Source organism: Carcharodon carcharias, chromosome 8, assembly GCF_017639515.1.
Source record: "Carcharodon carcharias isolate sCarCar2 chromosome 8, sCarCar2.pri, whole genome shotgun sequence".
Taxonomy (NCBI): domain Eukaryota; kingdom Metazoa; phylum Chordata; class Chondrichthyes; order Lamniformes; family Lamnidae; genus Carcharodon; species Carcharodon carcharias.
This window is the reverse complement of record NC_054474.1, coordinates 81,918,785-81,940,201: the sequence shown is the minus strand read 5'-3', so window position 1 is coordinate 81,940,201 and position 21,417 is coordinate 81,918,785. Positions and strand designations below refer to the sequence as shown.

Genomic DNA, 21,417 nt, shown 5'->3' with positions numbered 1-21,417 from the left:
ATGCACACCTCCAGCCCAGGGCTGCAGTACAGAAGACATGGCCCCAAAAGGCAAGAAGATTGCAGCCTCCTGATTTAATGACGCATCCCTTGAGCGCTTTTTGGTTGCCATGATGTCCTTTACATCCACTCTGGGTGAAGGCCAGCAAGTAAGGTCACCACTTCTGCGGTGGCAGAAGTGATCAGCGCCAATGCCCCGTGAAAGAGAACAGGCACCCAGTACCAAAAAAGGATGAATGGCCTCATTTGTTCCACCAGGATAAGTCACTCTTCTCATCTCTCTCAACTCTCACACTCACAAACCCATCACAGATCCTCAGGGATCTCACACCTCAAAGGACATCATCACTAACTCTCACACACACCCTCACATCTCCATCAGGCTCATATCCTCTCAAGCTCACTACCTCATCTCGTCCATAGCTCTGGTCATCACACAAACATTCCATGCAGTGCCATGTGTCCTGCTCACACTCTCTCCATCTGTTTTCATGCAGGAGAAGCTGACTCACAACAGCAGGGGGAGGTCCCAGACTGGGAGGGGGTGGATTGGCCCACATTAGGCCCCTCATTCACTTTGAGGAGTGTGCCATCACGCTGATTGGTGAGGACGCAGCGTGTCCCAGCGGTGATGGTGAAGTTAGCGGTGAACACCCATGTAAGGATCCTGCACCACATCATCCCTCTCTCAATGCAACGAAGAGTGCTCTCTCTCCTGCTTTTGACTGTGTTGCAATGCACTAATTATCTCCACTTTGGTTCACAGGGAGCTATGCCAAGCGACCAACGCCCTTAGCCAGTCAGTCTCTCATCTCCATCCACATCCTCACCTCCAGCCAAGAGGCACCTCCTCTATTGAAGAGCAGGAAATAAGCAGCCTGGAAGACCTGTCACAGCGCTTAGCCACACCCTGCACCAGCGCAGAGACACAAACGTTGGTGGGGCCTAGATCGAGAGCAGGCTTGGGTTCACAATCTGGTGGTCACGGCACTGACATGTGTCCGCAGCAGGAGGAGGCAGGTTCAGCTGAGCTCCTTGGCACTCGGAGGACTGCTGGGAAAGAGGCACCTGTGGGGCCCAAATCTGATGACAAGCCTCTGGATTTGGCCTTCCAACTTATTGTGGAGAGTCAGCAGGAGGCACGGGAACATCATGCAGGGCTGTTGGAAGCTGTCGACAGAGTGGCATGTGAGTTGGAGGAGTGCATCCACCTGCTCTCTGATGAAGTGGTGCACACATGTGCGTGCTTGGAGGTCTCCATGGGAAGGATGGCAGACACTATGGAGCTTCTGGTCCTGGAGAACATGGAGATGCACGCAGACCTGCATTCCATCAGGGTAGCCATGTCTGAGATCCTGCAGTGGCAATTCGAGAATGAAACGGGGCATCTCAATATCCCTCCAGGTGCTCCTTCCCATTAATGAGTTAGGCCGGGCCCTTAGGTACCCAAAGGGAGGTGAAGCAACAGCTGGGCACCCTTGGGTCATCCACTCAGGAATCTCAGATGCTGTCCTCTCCCTCTGATTGCCCTTTGCTTGTGACTCCCTCAAGCTCATTCTCTGTCACTGCAGAGGGAGCAGCTGGCCCACAGGAGGACAGCAAAGCAAGCTGGGGCCCCCAAGGACTGGGCTCTCCAGAGGACCCATGCCCACAGCGATTGCACAGGCTGTCTCTACCTCTGCTGCAGATGTCTGGGCAGCACCAAGAAGTGTTAGGCCTGGAGAAGTTAAGAAATCCTGTTCACTGTTGGTTTCACGGGTGATCATATTTTGTCACTTTATAATCTGAAAATATATTCACTGAATAATGTGTAATGGTGTCTTTCAGCTTCATTTACAGAGTTGGTGAGTCCTCTTTCTGCTTCCCACCGCCCCCCCCCCCCCCCCCCCCCCCCCCCGCCACTCCCCCCCACCCACCCCACTAGCAGTTCAGTTGTATGCAGCTGGCTCATGAGTGATTCTGTAAGTGTGTGTTTGGCAGGGCCATTTGGAACCTCGTGCAAGCACTCTCCCACGCACATGAGTCCTTCCCCCATCTCATTGCCTCATGCATTCTCAATGCTGCCTGCTGGGGTTCTCTTTAAGTTGTCCATCTGAGCTGACCTGCATCTCCACCCACCCACTGATCTCACTCTCATGCAGCACCTGTTCCCGCCTACCAAGAGGCTCCTTTCACTTTTGGATTTGCAAGCATGGTGCATGTAGCATTATTCTTTAACTCCCTCATCTTTTCCGCTCCACAGGTCATTCATGTCCTTTCCCGCATCACTGTCGACCCCGCTGGCATCACCTCCTGCCTCCCAACCATCACCCACCAACCAGAACCCTTTTCTTTAAGGGATGTCCAGGTGAATGTGCACATTCCCAAAAATCCCACCCCTGTCTACATTAACCTGCCCGACCTCCTCCTTCCCACCCCCAGGGTCCGTGTCTGCCTCCGAGTCCCCACTAACCACTCGTCCCTTCTACCAAATCTGTCCCACCTTCACTCTCCCACCCACACTCAGCCATTTTTAATTCTCTCCATTCCGTCCTACCAAACCCACCCTCATTGACTCCACAGATCCCTCCCTTGCACGTTCACCTGGACAACTCCTCCTTACCACTTCTTCCCTTGGATATCCTTCCCCCCTCGGAACTCCTTTCCCACATGAAACTCCTTCCCCACTCAGAACTGCTTCACCCGTTAGAACTCCTTCCCCTCTCGTGACTCCTGCACCACACACCCGCCACCCACCCCACCACCCCCCAACACCCCAGGACTCTTTCTCCCCTTTACTCCTTTCCCCTTCGTTACTCCTTCTTCCACCCTCACTTCTTCCTCCACCCTCCAGACTCCTTTCTCCCCCGGGACTCCTTCCTCCCCTGGGCTCCTTCCTTACTCCTTCCCTCCTTGGAACTCCTTCCCCCTGGACCCCTTTCCACACACCCAAGGACTTCTTCCTTGCCCTTACTCCTTTCCCCTTCCTCCACCCTTACTTCCTCCTCCATCCTTATTCCTTCCCTTCTCTGGACTCCATCCTCCCCCCAGACTCCCTCCCCCCTCCAGACTCCTTCCCCCCTCCAGACTCCTTCCCCCCGAGACTCCTTCACCTTCTGGACTCCTTCCCCCTTTGTTACTCCTTCCTTCGCCCTTATTTCTTCCTCCACCCTTACTCCTCCCCTACTCTGGACTCCTTCTGCTGTATGGTGGACAAGTGATAGAGTTGACCTGCAGACAATTCTTGAGTAGAAACATTAAGTTTATTTACAATATACTGAGCAGTAACTGCACATGTGCTTTCAACTCCAACTCTAACTCTACACTGACTGCTGAGGTAGCCTGCGCTATTCTCCTATTGGTTACTACAGATCATGTAATCTCTCCTAACAAGTATTATTCTTAAAGGTACATTACGCACAAAATAAAACCATAATTACTACATTCCTCCACCTTTAACTTGGCTTTACACATTATATTTACAAGTACATATTTTTCAAGACAACAAAATATTGACACTGGGTAAGGAATTTACACATTCAGTCTTTCAAGTGATTTCCTATTATGTGTGGAACATCGCAGCTCCACAACTTCAGATTCTTTGTCAGGAATCTCCTTTTCCAGAGTTGCCTGAACATCAGGTGCTTCGGTGGGCACTTGCAGTTCTGTATCCTCAACTCTTACAGAAACATCAGACCTGTCTGTCCTGGGTTGAATATCCTCAACAGGAAATGCAGACCCGGTCATGTTCACTGGTGGAATGAAATCTTAATGATTTGTCTCTCTCTTTCATAAGTGATCCACATGTTTACAAATGATCTGGCCTTCCACCTCTACATGTTTAGAAAGATGTCCAGCCAATGCACTTATTTCACCCAGTAACCACTTTGGTGCTTCCCAAATTTTTTTCATGTATGCCGGCTCTCCCACGGTAAATTTCCTTTCACAACTATGTCAGTCATATCTAGTTTTCTGGCCTCTCTGACTCCTTTCCACCTTCCCCTCTAAATTTAGCATTATAAAGCTCAATCTTGTCCTGAGACAGTGTTTCAACAATAGCTCCGCAGGTGTGACACCTGTTGCTGCGTGAGGGGTAGTCCTGTAATGAAAAAGAAAGTGTGCTAGCTTGGTTGCCAAGGAATCACCAGTTAACATTTCATGCCAGCCTTGGACTTTTGAACCGCCCTTTCGGCCAGTCCATTTGAGGAAGGATGATACAGTGTAGCTTTCACATGAGTGTTACTGTTGAGGCTGATAAATCATTGAAACTCAGCACTCATAAATGCCATGTCATTATTGGAAACAACTACTTCTGGTAGTCTGTGAATGGCGAAACTCTGATGTAGTTTCTCAATTGTAGTCGCCGACGTTGGTGATTTTACCTCATATACATCCAATCATTTTGAATGGGTATTGACAATGAGCAAAAACATTGCTCCCAGGAAAGGTCCAACGTGGTCAATGTGTAACACACCCAGGGTCTACCTGGCCAATCCAGTTGCTGACATTTCACACAGTCTTTACTAAACTGTCTATTTCACCATCCATCCCAGGCCACCATAGGTAGCTATGTGCTATGTCTGTCATTCAGAAAATTCTCACATGGATACTGTATAGTTCAATTAAAATTGGTTCCCTTCCCTTTGGAGGAACTATCACTCGTGCTCCCCACAATAAGATGCCACCCTGGCTGGTTATTCCATATCTTCTGTTGAAGTACGGTTTCATTTCATCAGATACGGGCTCCTGTGACCAACCATGAAGCACTTGTTCTTATACTTGAGATAAGACTGCGCCCCGACTTGTCCAGTCTCTGATCTTTCGGGCACATACCAATGAGAAATCTAAGAAATTTAACAGTAAAATAAGTCCCTGTGGAAGTGGGACATGCTCATCATTTTCTTGTAAAGACAAATGACTAAGGGTATCGGCGTTTGCGATTTGATTGCCAGGCCTATGTACAAAAGCCTATATCGTATACTGCCAGAATTAAGGCCCATCATTGTATTCTTGCTGAGGCTATGGGTGATATAGCCTTGTCTCCATTAAACAACCCTAGCAATGGTTTGTAGTCAGAAACGATTGTAAAATGGCGACCGTGTTTGTACTGGTGAAATTTCTTGACACCAAAAATGATGGACAGGCGTTCTTTTTCTATCTGTGAGTATCCCTTTTCTGCTGTGGGTGAGCCATCTTGATATGTAACCTGTAGGCTGTTCCGTGTCATTGTCCATCCAATGAGAGGGCACTGCTCCCACTCCATAGGGGGATGCATCACATGTCAGCACCAATTCTTTTGTCTGATCATAATGCACTAATAGATTGGACGAGTACAACAATTGTTTCACCTTTATGAAAGCTTCTTTCTGGGGCACCTCCCAAGACCAATGTTGTTTTTTTGAGTAGAGAATGCAGGGGGCCAGCACTGTAGACAAATTGGGTAAGAACCGCACATAATAGTTAATCCTTTCTAGGAATGATTTGAGCTCTGAGGCGTTCTTTGGTGCAGGTGCCTCTCTTATGCCTCTCACTTTCTCCTCAACCGGATGGAGGCCCCGTGAATCTACCCGGTGACCCAAACAGATTACCTCCCTCACTTGGAATGTGTACTTTTCTTTTTTTAAACTCACTCTGGCTTGCAAGAAACATTTTTAAGACTTCTTCTAGTTTGACAAATGCTCTTTTTCAGTGAATCCTGTAACCAAAACATCATCTAAATAGACTACAACCTGCAGTAAGCTTTCCATTGTTTTCTGAAGGAAGACACAAGCCGAGGAGAAACCGAAAGGCAATCGTGTATATTGGTACAACCCTTTGTGCGTATTAATTGTGACAACTTCCCGGGAGGCATTATCCAACTCTAATTGTTGATAAGCACGACTCGTGTCAAGCTTTGTGTACATTGCCCGTTCTGCCAACTTCACATACAGGTCTTTGATTTTTAGAATGGGGTACCTGTCTAGCTTAGCTACTTTAATAACTGTCAGTTTGTAGTCTCCACAAATTTGGACACTTTGGTTAGGTTTAAGGATGGAGACGATGGGTGCTGAATAGTTGTATAATGCCCAGTTTCTCTTGTCTGTTCAGTTCAATGTCATCTTTTTCTCATAGGGCATATGGCACTGGTTTTGCCTTCAGATAGAGATGGGTTACTTCCAGATCCAGATGAATCCTGGCCTGCAGGCCTTGGGTTCTACCTAGTTTGTCCTTGAAGATGGTGGCGTACTTTCTAAGTAGCTCTGATTGCCCACTTGCTTTCAACTGGAAAATTTCAGACCATTCTAACTTAATCTCCTTTAACTAATTTTGCCCCAGGAGGCTAGGCCCTTCACCTGCTACCACCATCAAGAGTTTTGCCGATTGGCTTCCGTAATGGACAGTTACTCTTTTACTTGAAGGTCTTCACCTGTATATGTTTTTAGCTTGGCGGTGTTTCATCTAAACTTAATTGATTTTCACCATTATTCAAACATCTGAAGGTATGTTCCACAATTACTGTAGTGGAAGCTCCCATGTCCACTTCCATCCTCAGAGGTTTGCCATTTACTTTCACTGTGATAAATATTGGTCCTGTCTTTCCAATTTTCAGATTAAACAAGTATATGCCAGAATTTGTTGTTTCAGGCTCTTCTGCATTGTAGATTCATTGGGCTTCTTCTTTTGTTTACAAGCCTGCTTGAGTCTTTCCTTGCACTGCCTCATTATATGACCATTTCTGTGACAATAGTAGCATTCGATTTTTTTTAAACTGCGATTTGCTAAAAAACTGTTTGGTTCCAACTTTTTCAAAATTATTCTTTGATTTCGCTGCTCGGTTATTTTTCTTTATTCTTCAGCTAGCGGGGGCTGTTTCCTGCTTCTTGGCAGAGTCTTATTTTCTCGCGTCACTTCCGGCTGAGTCTTCCCGTCCAATGAGGAGGAGGCACAATTTTGCATACCCTGTATTGCTTTTGAATCTCTTATTGCACTTTCCATGGCCAGCACTATCTCTGGCACCTTCTTGAAATCCCGATTCACTTCAGACAATAATCTTTTCTGAACAGTGTCCTCTTTCACACTATACCCTAAATGATCTTTGTGCATGTTGTTTAGAGACGTACCAAACTCACACTGTTCCATTAACTGCTTCAGATTTGCCATGTAGCCTGCAATTGTCTCACTGGGGCCCTATTTCGTGAATTAAACCGGAACCCCTGCATTGTGACTAAGGCCTTGGGTTGAAAGTGACCCTTCACGAGGTCTACCAATTCATCAAAATTCTTCAACTCTGGGGAACTGGGTGCCATCAAACTTCAAATCAAACTGCAGGTTTTGCTCCCACAAGTACTTAAGAGGATCGCTCGCCTCTTCTCTTCCCCTGTAATCTCAGTCATTTGAAAAAAAATTCAAGGCGTTCTATGTATCAAAACCAATCCTCTGTGGCTGGTTCAAAAGGAACAATTTTCCCAAATTGTGGCATTTTGAGAGGGGATAACTTCTTCAATTCTAATGGATCTTGCTGCTTATAATCACTGAGTGAGGTACAGTGCCGATTTCTTTTTAACTTTATTTCTTCGGTTCGATCCTGTTTTATTCTCATCACCAGTTTATTGTAGGGTGGCCGAGTTGTACTATTAGCGATCTGTTGATCTACAGACACTTCTTGGGTGGAAACATTAAGTTTATTTACAATATACTTAGCAGCAATTACATGTGTGCTTTCAATTCCAACTATATTTTTCACTGACAGCTGAGGTAGATTGTGCTACCCTCCTATTGGGTACTACAGATCATGTGATCTCTCCTGACAAATATTATTCTTAAAGCTACATTACACACTAAATAAAACCACAATTACTACACCTTCCTATCCCTGGACTCCTTCCAACCCCTGGACACCTTCTTCCCCTGGACTCCTTCCCGCTCTCCAGAATCCCTCTCCCCCTAAATTCCTTCCATTACTCCTTTCTCCCCCATCAAACCTACCAACCCAATTGCCGTCTTCTCCACCGTTGTCCCCTCCTCCCCCTTACTCCCTGCCCCTCCCAACCTCACCACCCCATGACACTTCTGTTTCCCCCTCCCAACATCACCTCCCTGACACCATTGTTCCCCCTCTCCCAACTTCACCCCCCAAAACCTTTGTGTCCCGCCCTCCCAACCTCATCCCCTACCCTGCCACTCCTTCCTTTCCCAGTCAAACCTAGACCTTCCTTCCACCCCAACTTTCCCCATGGTACATCGTCCTCTGCCACTCACAGCTGGACTTTCTTCTCCATCCCTTTGATGATCACCTGTAGCAGACCATGGCCAAGACACTGATGTCACAAAGCAGACCCACAACAGTGATTTTCACCTTCCATGAGCTGCTTCACGGCGGAGCCATGTCCATGAGAATCCACCCAGCATGCAATGTACATTCCTCCAGGGTCTCGTTGCTGTCAGGCTCCATCATCGTCTGCTCCTTGGATGTCTGTGATGTGAGCAAGGCCCAGGTGGTAGCTCCCGACTTCTACACCTCGCACTTGTCAAGGCATGTTGTGCACCAGTGTGCTTTCCCATCAAAGTAGGCAGTTTATTTGATGTGGGGAATAATTCCTGCCAGTTGGGCTTATAATGATATTCAGGCATATTACAATGAAGTTCTCAATATCTGCCACTGATAGGCAGAGCGGACGATTGTAAACATGTTTCACGATGGCATGAAACAGAGTTTTGGCCTTCCTGCCATATTGTCCGCTCAAGCCCGCCATGATGCCCGAAGCCAGCGGGCATGGAAAATCTTGCCAATTGGCACATTGCACCTGTTTCAACTAAACAAAATGGGCAACAGCTACTCTTTGTGGCTCATTCCCCAGGGCAACGCTTTGACTAATCAGAGTCAACCTGCCATGTTTGAATTTGAACAAAGTTTGCAGGTAACTGTCAGTCACCAGTTAACTGCTCCATGGTAAGGCCTGTACAAATCAGAGTCCACTTGCCAAACAATTAGCACTTTCTTCTCATAAGTATAAATTTTTGTTCCCTTTACATTTGGTATTCTTGTGAATTTTCCTGATGAGTGCAAGACAAAAAGTTTCGACAACATGTATTTCTTCAGCGATAATCTACATTGTACTTTCTTAAAATATAAAACTTGCCATTTCAATTTAAGCAGGAATAAATTAATTCTATAGAGGTTTTAACATTATTGAAGTTGGATAAGGTGGTTTTCCATAGATTTAATGATCTCAATTTTAGTTCAATATGCATAAAATGAACTCTCATATTTTCCAACACTGGCATTTTACAAATAACCTTTTGCACTAGTTTACAGTTCAAGTGGGCACAGTTAAGTACTCTTAATATTTCTGATGTGCTTTATTCCTGATGAATTTTAAAGGTTGGCATGATGAAATCAGCTGAATGCTAACACATTTGCTTAACATGCTCTGCTTTCCTGCATTTGCACCATTTTAATGGGTGCATTACCGATTTATTTTTAACCTTTATGTTCACACCTTTGCTAAAATAGAATTCAGAGAAATGTTATATGAATGCTACTATCAGCAGCAAGCACATCCAGGCCTAAGTCTCTGCTAATCTAAAGGCTTATTGTTAATTCAGCTCATGGCACTTTGTGGAACCACTGTACCAAAATTAATATGGGCCCAAGCAACAAAATATTTTGAATCATTGATTTTTTAACTTCTCCAGAATAATTATAGCTATGGGAGCCTGTAACTCATGAAAGTAATTTACTTCTGATCTTCTACTTCAACTCCAAGGGCAGAATTTTATGTCCCATGTGTAGCTGCACGCCTGACCTGATAGGGCGTAAGATAGCGTACGATGAGATCGGGCAAACATCCTGACACCATCGCACACTCACGCAACATTTTGGTCGGCAGGCGGGTACGAGAGTCGCCAACAATTAAGAGGCCTATTAAGGCCATTAATTAACAGAGGTTTCTCACTGCTTGTCCAAACTTACGGTTGGCGGGCGGGTGAATAGGTCAGGTGGCATTTGTATTTTTGAGGAAACCTTATCCACAGGGCAGGATGAGGTTTCCGACTTTAATTAAAAAAGAATGTTTTGACATAAATTTTATTACGTATATGTGCAAGGGAGTCCTATGTGGGGACATTTTTTCACACTTTCCACATCATAATTTTTGATTTTAAAACTTTTCAGCTCCCTGAGGCAGCTCTCGGCCTTCAGGGAGCTTTCATTCCATGCTACTCCGTGCCTGCGCAGACTTCAACACTCGCCCTCCTCCCGCCCCCAACCCGGCAGCGCTGTGCCTTTCGACGCGCGGTTCACACTGGCTGTCTGTTAATTGGCCAGCCAGTGTGAAATCTTGGTTGGGGGCCAATCACAGGCAGGGAACCATTCCCCGGCTGCTCCCGGGCCCGTCCACTGCCCGCCCGATGACCCGAAAATCCTGCCCCAAGTTTCTGCACTATCCCATATCCCTTGATTCCCTTCGTACCCAAAAATCTAAAATCTGTTTGAGTAACCTCAACAACTTAGCACCTACAGCTTTCTGGGGCAGAGAATTCCAAAGATTCACAACCATTTAAGTGAAGAAATTGCTCTTCATCATATTCCTAAATGGTCCACTCCTATTCTGAGACTGCAGCTCCTGGTTCTCCACCTCCCAATCAGGGGAAACATCCTTCCAGCCCATAGGCTATCAAGCCCCTAAGAATTTTATACATTTCAATGAGATCCCCTGTCATTCTTCTTAACCCTTAGGAAATTTAGACCTAGTCTGCTCAACCTCTCCTCTTTAATCTAGTCTAATGAACCTTTGCTGCATTTCCTTGATGACGAGTGTATCGTTCCTTTGAAAATGAGAGTAAAATTGCACACAGTCCTCCAGGTGCAGTCTCACCAAGGCCCTGGACTGTTGCAGTAAGGTTTCTTTACTCATATCTTCCAATCACTTTGTCAAAAAAGGCCAATATGCCATTCACTTTCCTAATTGCTTGCTGTACCTGCATGTTAACTTTCTGTGATTTGTGTACAATGCCAGCATTTCTCATTCTCTCACTATTTAAAATATATTCTGCTTTTCTATTTTTTCTACCGAGGCAAAGAACTTCACACTTCAGTGCTCTTTAACATAACAGTGACAAATGTCTGGCAATGCGTTCACCATTAAATCAATCTTGTAATTGCGGTGACATTCACAGGCTGCTGAAGCCTTATTCTTTTGGCAGCATTCAGGCTGTTTAGTTGAATTACTGCCTTGTGACTCAGCAACAGCTATTTATTTTCCTATACCAAGTGACTTATTTTTGCTGGACTTTTTTAACATTGGTCCTCTATTTAACATCCATTATTTCTATTGAGTCTACTGTGTTAGCAACATAATGATAATTAATGGCTTCTTTTGGAAATACAGAGAGACAAATATATGCAGTTGTTAGATTAAAGGTTTGATTGTTACAGTCCTGCCAGTGGCTGGTGTCCGCATGGGCAGGACAGGAAAATTCCCGGCCTAAGAGTTTTGAATTGCTCTTTGTTTATGATGTAATCTATTATCCTCAGTCAGCTTCCTGTTGTTCAATCACTCCACAGTTCTCCATATAACTTCTACATTCTGAAACAATAAGCCATAGCCAAGCTTCCACAGTAGTAAACTTTATTTCAAGTAATTGTTTTTCTCTTTGAAGGCTTTTTTTCATATGGATGGGAACAGTTATATTTGATGTCAAGGTTAACAGTCCATTGTTCCTGGAAGGTGATTCAGATGATCACACTTGTCAAGTTAAAATTTGTTAATGATTCTATTTCCAGGCTCTCTCAAAGCTTTGGAATTCAGAATAAAGTCAATTCCAGAATACTTTCCATCTTGTCCAGTTCTGCAAGATGTTCTTAAAAAGAGAAGAAAATGCATTCAAATGATACCTTCCAAGTCCTCAGAGAATCCCAAAATGCTTTACGTCCAATTAAGTTGTGATTGATAACCAAATGGCACTTTTATGTTTGGTACTGCTGACATTCAGATTGAAGAAGGGTGATCACATTTCATCACCTTCCCACCATTTCTCAATTTTTGGGTGTTGGGTACTTCTTCTGTAGAATAAGACTTTTAATAATGCAAACACAGGGATTAGGTGCATGGCAGTCTCTCTATGTTCCCCTGACCTCAACTCTAATGTATCCCCTCCACATTTTGTCTCATTGCTGGCAGCCATGGCTTCAGCATCTAGGTCCCACACTCTGGAATGCTCCGCAATCCTTTAAATTGGTCCATAAAGTCTATCTTTTTGACTATCTTAATATCCGACACCCATGTTTTATTCCTAATTATGAATATGTACAAACATACTAAAATGACAGGCAAGAAAAGACTAGCTGATCCATCAAGCCTTGCCTCATTCATAGTGGTTGACATAACCAGACACTGTGCGGCATCCTGGGACATTGTTTACATTAAAGGCATTGTATAAATGCAAGTTGTTGTTGTCCATTCTGAGTTTGATGATAAAAAAACAATGTTATTTTTAAAAAGCTTTGCCCTCTTTTGGAAGTTACATTTCCTCTTCTTAAAATATAAAACTATTCCTGAATTAGAGACAGCAAGGTAAGTTTCATCACAAGACGTTATAAAATGTTGTTTCATAACTAATTACTATGAGGTCCATAAAGTATGAATGGACATCTCAAGTTGACTCATGCGGTGTTTTTTCTGGCTTCGCGATGGGGAATTATATTGCCCCTTTTGGCCTGGCTGATATCAGAAATCCCAACAAGGACAATGTGATTTCCATACTGTAGTTCCTCTATGAAAGGGTTGTAACAATCTTACACCATTCAATTTCGAGAAGAAAATGCACTGGAGTGACATGGAGGAAATAACAAAGGACTGTAAACACCACAAACTGCAAAGGCAAAACTGAGCCCTGTTACTCAAAAATGGATGCAAGTTAACTTGATGGAGAAGCAGAATAGCACAGAAAGGCAGTCAAACTCAACCAAATATCAACATTGTTATGAACAGTCCCCGGAAGTGGTCCCCCAATTTGTTATGATCCCGGACGAGGTACCCAAATTGCTGTGCTCCTGGGTGAGGACAAATGACCTGGTTCCCTTTCTTTATTCAACAGCTCGGTTGCTCTCAACAAGATTAATTTAAAAAGGATCTCTTGCCTTGTGTACCTTTGCCCAGTCCAAATGTATTTATGTTTTAAAAGGAGCCAATTTAACCAGGCTTTCTTGAGTAAAAGAAAGAGTGAATTCATTCGCTACTAAAATGTGAGAAAAAATAATAAAAACGCAACACACATACACAGAGATTAGAAGTGAGCAACGGAATTTTCTGAGCCCGCTGGGCGTGATAGGTGGCGTGCTCAGAAAATATGGTGCGACCTGCTTAATGATGACGTGAAGGCAGGTGGTGATCGTTCACTCAGCCCGGCGACGGCGGACCGCGTTTCCCACCATTGGTCGGCAGGGAGCTAATTGTAATACATTAGCATATAATTAAAAGGCCATCCCGCCAAGCTCTTGGATCCCTGCCATAACGTCTGTCCACGTCGGCAGGAAAGCTCTTGGCAGCTTTCACTTTGGGGGAGCTGAGGTGAGTGAGCAGCGGCATTCATCACAGCTCGCCCATTGTTTACAGGCCTCAGAGGCGCCAGGGAGCAGGGGAAACTGAAGACTGGCCCCGACTGCTGAGGGGCCTGGGGGCAAATGCTGGCCAGCCTTGGAGGTGACCCTTGTCAGTGGGGGCAGGGGTCGGGGCCAAGTGCTGCTCTGGCACTGCATCCCGCGCACAGGCAATCGAGATGGGGGGCAGGTTAAGCCGGGGAAGTGGCCACACATGAGGGACAGCTGTATAAACTGACCAAGCCTCTGCCAACACTTTTTTGGACTGCGGAGCAGTTGGACTGAACACGTTGTACAATCTCCTCGCCAACGCTGGCCATGTAGTAGTCACTGCTGGAGGCTCTCACAGCCCTTTGCAATCTGAGCATCCTGGTTTGGACCAGTGTCCCCCATGTCACAGGTTGACAGTGCAGCCATGCAGCGCACTCATCCCTGGCCACTCAAGGTGTGACCAGCATTCTCCAGGAAGCATTAAGGGGCGGTCACACAGGGCCAGGAAAGGTGCTAAGAGCAGCCATGATAACCATGTCTCGCTCTCTCTTTCATGCTCCAGGAAGACCATGTCAGGATCATGGATCCTGATGACTTAGCTGTATGCCTGATGGCCTACAGAGACCATAGAAGACGGAGGACGAAGCAACTGAGGCACCTGGCTGTCAAAGGCAGGAGCAGAAATCTCATAAAGGGGCAGCAGGTGCTCGCGCACATGCTGCCCAGGAGCAACAGTGAGCCATGGTTGTTAAGCACCTAGACACCCAGGGTCTATAGATGCCGCCTGCCATTCCTGCAGATGACTGAAAACCAGTGTCGCCAATGACTGCGCAAGTCTAGGGACCTGGTGGCTCACATCTGCCACTTACTGCAGCATTTGGCGCCAAGGAGACACGGAGGGCATCCACTGCCAGTGGCTGTGAAAGTCACCGCGGTACTCAATTTCTATGCCAGTGGCTCTTTTCAGGGCTCCACATGGGATTTCACTATCCACCATCCACAAATGCATCCATGAGGTCGCGGATGCCATCTTCTCTATGGCACACAACTTTGTGCATTTCGCCCAGGACCAGGATGCCAGGGCCATTGGATTCTCCCTGATCTCGGGATTCCCACAGCTGCAGGGTGCAATTGACTGCACTCATGTGGCACTCAGGTCTCCATCGCTACACATGGTGAACTTCATCAACCGCAAGGGCTTCCACTCACTGAATGTGCAGCTGGTATGTGACAACCAGAAACACATCCTGCAAGTATGCGCATGGTTTCCAGGAATGTGCACGACAACCACATCCTGAGTCGCTCATAGATCTCTGCAGTCTTCCAGGGTCCACAGAGGCTGCAGGATTGCCTCCTTGGGGACAAGGGCTATCCGCAGAAGTCATGGTTGATAACACCCGTGCGGCGGCCTCAGACTGCAGCAGAGCGACGCTATAATGAGGCTCATGCAGCAGCCCGCAGCTTGGTGAAGCAGACCATGGGGATGCTGAAGATGTGGTTCCGGTGCCTGAACCGGGCTGGTGGATTCCTGGAATACAGTCCGCAGAGGGTGTCACACATTGTCAGTAATGTTTCCAGGAAGTGTGAGGCTAGACCATCACTGTGGTCTGAAGGCTGCACAGAGCACAGGGAAGAGGCCCTGAACTGAGACACCTGCCTTTTATCCTGTGCATCAGAACAAGGGACCACAGGCAGGGAGACATTCTTAGAAGTATATTGACAATAGTGAGCAGTATGTACAAATGATCAACACCCATGCCCAGGCAGTGCAACTACTTTTATCTAACATTCCTAACCCTGCTGCTATATCTTGGTGCTCCCAGACATCCACAGCGGAGGTGGAGGCAGCCTGCTGACTGTGATACCCTGTCTGTGATGACCTTGGTGGGCCGAGACATGGTGGGTTCCGGCCTACTTTTGGGGTCCTGCTGTGCGGCAGTGGCACCCTCCTCGGCTGTGAAGCTGGAGCTGCAGGGGTCACAGGAAGAGGGTATTCGGATGGACCGGTCACTCCCAGAGCCACCTGGGTCAATGGCCCTGGAGCGTATACCTGCCAAACTTCCTCCCTTTGGGTGCCCAAGAGACCCTGGTTGACCCCATGAATGGAAGGGGTAGCTGGAGTGAAATCGAGCTGCCCAGCACCCCTCTCTTGTACACACTGTTGGAGGCCAACTATTGGATCAGCAATAGAGTTAAGCCGTGCAGCCGTCCTGCCAGTGTTGACCTCGGTGCGTTGCAATGCTGGCACTGTCACCTCAGCCTGAAGAAGGAGAGACTCCACCATCGTGCCTTGCAACCTGAGGAGTGCAGCAGACATCTCTTCCTGATGTTCCCTAGCTTGCCTCTGCAGCTCCAGCAACTGTGACATGACCGAGTCCAGAGGCTCATCATCTGACGGACTCAGCAATGTTGTGGCCTCCAGCAGTCCTGGAGTGATGGGAGTCTGGGAAGTCCCTGCCTCCTCCTGCTGTGGATCAGAAAGTGCAATGTGCTCGCCAGATTGTGATCCCGAGGCTACTCTGAAGCTAGGCCCCGCCGAGGTATGTGTCTCTGCGCTGGTGGAGGGTGTGGGTGAGCGCTGCGACATGACTTCAGGAAGAGTGCCTCCAAATACTTCTTCAGAGGCTCTTCAGAGGCTGATTGGAAGCCCTGGGTCATGGACTCCATTGGCTATTTGGCAGATGTGCCTGTGAAAGCAAAGGGAGATAATTAGAGCATGGCAGTGGCCTGTGAAAGAGGACACATGACTCACTGCAGGGTGGCATGATGGATGTTGCACTGCTGGATCCTCACTTGTTTGAGCAACGCCAACCTCACCGTCAACACAGGACCAATCCCAGTCTTTGCTGGCCAGCTGGATGGCTCTGTTTTCAAATTCTGTCAGAACTTTAATCTTGGCCATCCTTCCACCTGTCTGTGACCCTTCCCTCCTGTTGTGAGTCAGTTTGTCCTGCATGGATAGAGATGAGGAGAGTGTATCAGGACACCTGTCGGACCAGATGATAAGTATGCCTGGCCTGTGTGGGTGGTGACTGTCCCCATATGTGGAATGAGGACAATGATGGTGTGTGTGAAAGAGTGAATGGTGATGTCGCTTGCACTGGCAGTGAGTGAGGGCCCTGCGGATGTGTGGTGGATTTGTGAGTGTGTGAGTTGGGTGTGAATTATCCTGGCGGAACGGAGGAAATCATTCATCCTCTTGTGGCACTGAGTGGCTATCCTTGTCTGCATGGCTTTGGCACTGACCACCGCTCCATCGCTCCACCACTCCACCGCCCTCCCAAGCTGGGTTGGTGACTTTGCTTCTCATCCTGCGGCCAGAGCTAGGGTACAGCACATCCCGGCGGGCCTCCACGGCATCCAGTAGTCACTTGAGGGACCTGTTGTTGAAACGGGGGGGCTGCAGTCTTTTTTCCTTTTCTGGCCATGTCTCCTGGGCAGCAGTGGTGAGCTGGTGGCGATGAAGGCTTTGCTGGCGGTTGCCTTTTAAAGATGATGGCTGGCATGTTGCAACAGTGGGGTGGTCGTGGGCAGGCGGATGAGAGCCCACCCACCATGGAAACGGTGTTTCACGGGACTGAGTAAATAATGAGGCAGGCTCAGAACGATATGCTGTGAAAACCCTCCATTTTCATCAGTGGGTAGGACTCCTTTTTACCTGTCCACTAATGCACTTAGTGCAATTCTGGGAAAGCTGCGTCCAAGAAGTGAATCCAAAAACAAAAGTTAAAAAAGATATACAAATTAATCTTTGGCTTGCCTGTGAGGAGTAGATGATGAAACATTGTGGCCATTAAGTTGGATGATTCCACTAGAGCTGACATTGTGCAGTTGAGCAGTTAGTTTGAGAATTCTTGATTCTGAAGGTTAGCTGAAAAGAGTTGTCCTGTTTTCTTTGACCGTGGCTTTGCTGAATTGTGACTTGCTTCCAGCAATTGGAGGGAGAGACTTTTTTTACCTGCAAGTGATGTTCTTGAGCTGTGACCTTCACAGCAGACACTAGCACCAGAATAGAACACCAGGCAGGCGCACTGAGACCAAGGTTGCAGTTGACTTTTAACCCCTTTACTGTGTATCCCTGGAAGGTAAAAACAAACATATCTTTCACCCAGAAACTGCTTTCTTTCAACTCAGATCTGGGAGATAACTCAACAGGAGATGGTTTCTGCTGAGATGATAATCAGCTTTATTTGCATTGCATCTCTTCCTTTGAAGTATCTCTGTCTGAAAAAGGCCTTGATATCTTTTTAGATGCAACATTCTGTTCTCTCTGGGCTAGTTGGTCATGTGTAATCCACATAGGAATTTTCCAGCAAGTGGTTATTTTGCAGTCACAGCCAGCTTTTGCTTGTAGATCCTTTTTTTAAAAAAAACCCATGTCTTCATTTAAAAAGTTTAATATGCTCTTAAGTAATTTGGGGCTATAATCTGTAGTCATAACAACATCTAGAAATAGGAATATGAGCAAGTTATATAATTAACATGTTAATATTTTCTCAAATAGCTTTCCACTATGGCAGATAATTATCATGTCAAGGATAACCACCAAGTTTAGAAAATGTGATCAGTTCCAAGATAGGGTCAATAATGTACGATCCATCTCTGAATACATTATATTAGCGCTGAAAATAGCCATGTCAAAATATACACAACTTAAAGACAAGGAAGTGTCTTTCTGAACTCCGGTCTCCAAGAGCTAAAAAAGGTGCAGCAACATTTGATGAATGTAAACCAGTTTTTCATAAAACTTCAGCTGAAAAGAAAGAAATACAGGAAATATTAGGAACTTAATAGTAGGACAACAAAAAAAAATTGCTAAATATTAGGAAAGGTTCAAGAAGGCAGCTCACTACCACCTTCTCAAGGACAATTAGCAATAGGCAACACAAACTGACCTTGCCAGCAATTCCCACATCCTATGAAAGAATTTAAAAAACTGAGGTATGGCTTAATGCTTTTAGTTATGAGTATCAAATATTAAAGATACAGTCTAGCAATTAATGCCCACTTAAGGGCCGCATCCCAACCCCAGTAGCACGCAGTGGACTCGCCTTGCCAAGCAAGCCTATGTGGGGTTGCTTGTGGGCTCCCAGAAGGTGTCCCTCTCACTCAGTGCCTGATCAAGTTCCCTTCCTAACAGCATTGTGGGTGCTCCTACAACACAAAGGCTGTAGCAGTTCAAGAAGATGGCTCACCACCACCTTCCAAAAGGCAATTAATGATGGGCAATAAATGCTAGCCTAGCCAGCCAAGCCCACATCCCATGAACAAATAAAAAAAGTGACCTGACATCGGGAAGGGTGGGGTCCACTCAGAGCCACACTCCTGCCGTTGCTGCCGATCCCCCTCAACCACCCCCCCCCATGAAGCCCTATCACCATCACTCACCTGTGCCTGGGGTCCAGAGATATTACTAGCCCTTAGGTGGGTGTTGCTGTGGCAGCAGCCACCACCTCCCTGGTGGCACTGCCATTCAATAGAGCTGCCAGCCTCTGATTAGCCAGCAGCTCTTGTTGTGTTGAGCTTCCACCTCCAGGGTCCTTGATCTTGGGGAAGGCCTGCTACTGTCTAGTTAAGTGCCTGAGTGGCATTTAATGATGTGGGCTTTCTTTTAAAGAGGTGAACAGGGCTTTCACTGGCTCTCCAGCTGGTGGGTGAGACCCCTGTTGCCGCTATTAAATAGCACCCATCATCCTTTCCCCTGTTACACAGTAATATTCATCTAAAATTACTTACTTTTCTGACCATGATTCCTGTCCAATTTCAACAGCCTATTTCTTTGGTCACTTTTATCAAGGATGACAAGTGATTCTAAACATCTGTGGGGCTTTGTTGCATAACTTATCAACTCCCAGTTCCCTGATTTTTCATATGTAGGGAAATTCACCATTCATTAGCAATACGTCTCTTGTTAGCACAAACTGTTAGGGAGAAGTGTCATCCATTCCCTTGTTTCAGCAGATAAGGACATTCTATGCCCATAAAATGTTTATACCTCAGGGAACTGTTACTATTATTGAAGTGCAGTCAGTGTAAAGAGAATGTTTTTAAAATAGAAATCATTGCACATCAGTTGGTAATAAAACTGCTGGCTTAACTAACCCAAGACTAAGTCATACTGAGTAGGAAAACTATGGATGAAATTTGCCTACGGGCAGCTTTTCATTGAGACTTATTTCTCCAAAAATTTCTTATATGTAACATAAATATTACACAAACACACGCATACACCCACATGTATTCAGTTTAAGGGCAAGCTCATTGCTGGGGGCAAAAGCATGTACAAACACTCATCCCAGGTTATAATTACTCTTCTGTTCAACTCCAGTGAAGATTTGATTTCACCACATTATGACGTAGTACACTGGGGTCACATCCTGTTTTAGCTCTAGGACATGGCTGCAGCCACGACAGACAGTGCAAACAGTGACAGAGAAATGAATATTATATAAAAGGTTTCTTCTCAAACATGAAGGCTTGGATATTTAACTCCTTTACCAAAGGAATCTGTCACTTAAAATATAAATCATTCTTTTACATTTATTTAGATTTGTTATTTGGTTACTTCTGTTACCAATTTCACATATCTCAGCAGTGGGCAGGAGTCCATTCCTGATAACCAATTCTCAGTCCCGCCTTTGAAAAACTTCAAATAACAGCTATAAGAGTCTATTCATGACCGCCTGGCAGGGAGATGGCCAACAGCTTCAGGAGATGGTGGGCACATGCCCAATCTCCTAATGAAGGCACGATGTCTGGGCACAGAGGGGGCAGGCCGTGACCCAGCGGAGGGCAAGGTTTCTCCTTTAAAGGAACCCCTTGCACAGGACTGCAGCAGCAACACCAGGAAACAGTGTCTGGGCATGACAGAACTTTGTGTAGAATATTTAGAATTTATTTTAACAATTGAGTGATTATTTATGAATGTGTATGACTGTCTTTATAGCTGGGAAGCATTCATGACCTTTGTCATGGTAAAAAGAGCATTGGAATGCATCTGACCCATAACCGTGAGGAATTTCAAGTGTTCATGGCAATATTGAACATCAGGCTGTTAACTACTTGTATCTCTCCGCAGATGGCCGAGAGAATTGTGCCAGGAGAGCAAAAGATCAAGGACGTCCCCAAATTTTGATGATGACGCCCTGTGAGCCATCCTCCAGGCTTTAGATGATAGGTGGGAGGTCCTCATTCCTGCTGACAGGAAGTGAACGCCCCCAAGCCTGACCAAAGCAGCCTGGACGGAGTTCACAGAGGAGGTCAGCAACCTTGGGGCCATCTGGCCAGCTTGGCTTCAGTACCACTAAAAGCTCCTCCGAAGGTGAAGAAGGAAGCTGTCCCTGCCAAGACTGAGGTTAAATCCAAGGCCTTGAAAACAAAGAAGGCCATTTTGAAGGGAGTTCATAGTCACAGGCAGAAGAAAATTAGAACGACATCTACCTTCAGGAGACCAAAGATACTGAGACTGAGAAGGCAACCCAAGTACCCTAGAAAGAATGCCCCCAGGGGGAACAAATTGGACCATTATGCTATCATTAAGTTCCCCCTGATCACTGAGTCTGCTATGAGGAAATTTGAGGGCAACAATACTTTGGTTTTCATTGTTGCCATCAAGGCCAATAAACATCAGATAAAACAGGCTGTCAAGAAACTGTATGATATTGATGTAGCTAAAGTCAACACTCTTTTCAGGCCCGATGGTGAGAAGAAAGCTTCTGTTTGTCTGGCCCCAGGCTATGATGCATTGGATGTTGCTAATAAGATTGGAATCATTTAAACTGATTTCAAGAAGAGCTGTATAAATATTTCAATAAAGTTTTAAAATTATAAAAAAAAAAGCTCTATGACCTTCTAGGTCTGCAGCAGTGA

General features: G+C 46.0%; 1 protein-coding gene across 1 annotated transcript; it reads left to right on the top strand.

Moving 5' to 3' along the window:
- The first annotated feature begins 1,267 nt into the window (after window positions 1-1,267).
- LOC121281454 (60S ribosomal protein L23a-like) lies at window positions 1,268-21,325 on the top strand. Its single transcript, XM_041194401.1, has 3 exons — window positions 1,268-1,403; window positions 6,090-6,178; window positions 20,753-21,325. The coding sequence occupies exons 1-3, from the start codon at window positions 1,268-1,270 to the stop codon at window positions 21,323-21,325; spliced, it is 798 nt and encodes a 265-aa protein (XP_041050335.1).
- The last annotated feature ends 92 nt before the right edge of the window (window positions 21,326-21,417 follow it).

What these genes read in the sequence shown, in the direction of transcription:
- LOC121281454 (XM_041194401.1), top strand. Translation starts at nt 1,268, where the DNA reads ATGGCAGACACTATGGAGCTTCTGGTCCTGGAGAACATGGAGATGCAC. An exon ending in GCATCTCAATATCCCTCCAG is followed by an intron (nt 1,404 to 6,089) that starts GTGCTCCTTCCC and finishes TTTTTCTCATAG; the next exon opens with GGCATATGGCACTGGTTTTG. An exon ending in CAGGCCTTGGGTTCTACCTA is followed by an intron (nt 6,179 to 20,752) that starts GTTTGTCCTTGA and finishes TCCTGCTGACAG; the next exon opens with GAAGTGAACGCCCCCAAGCC.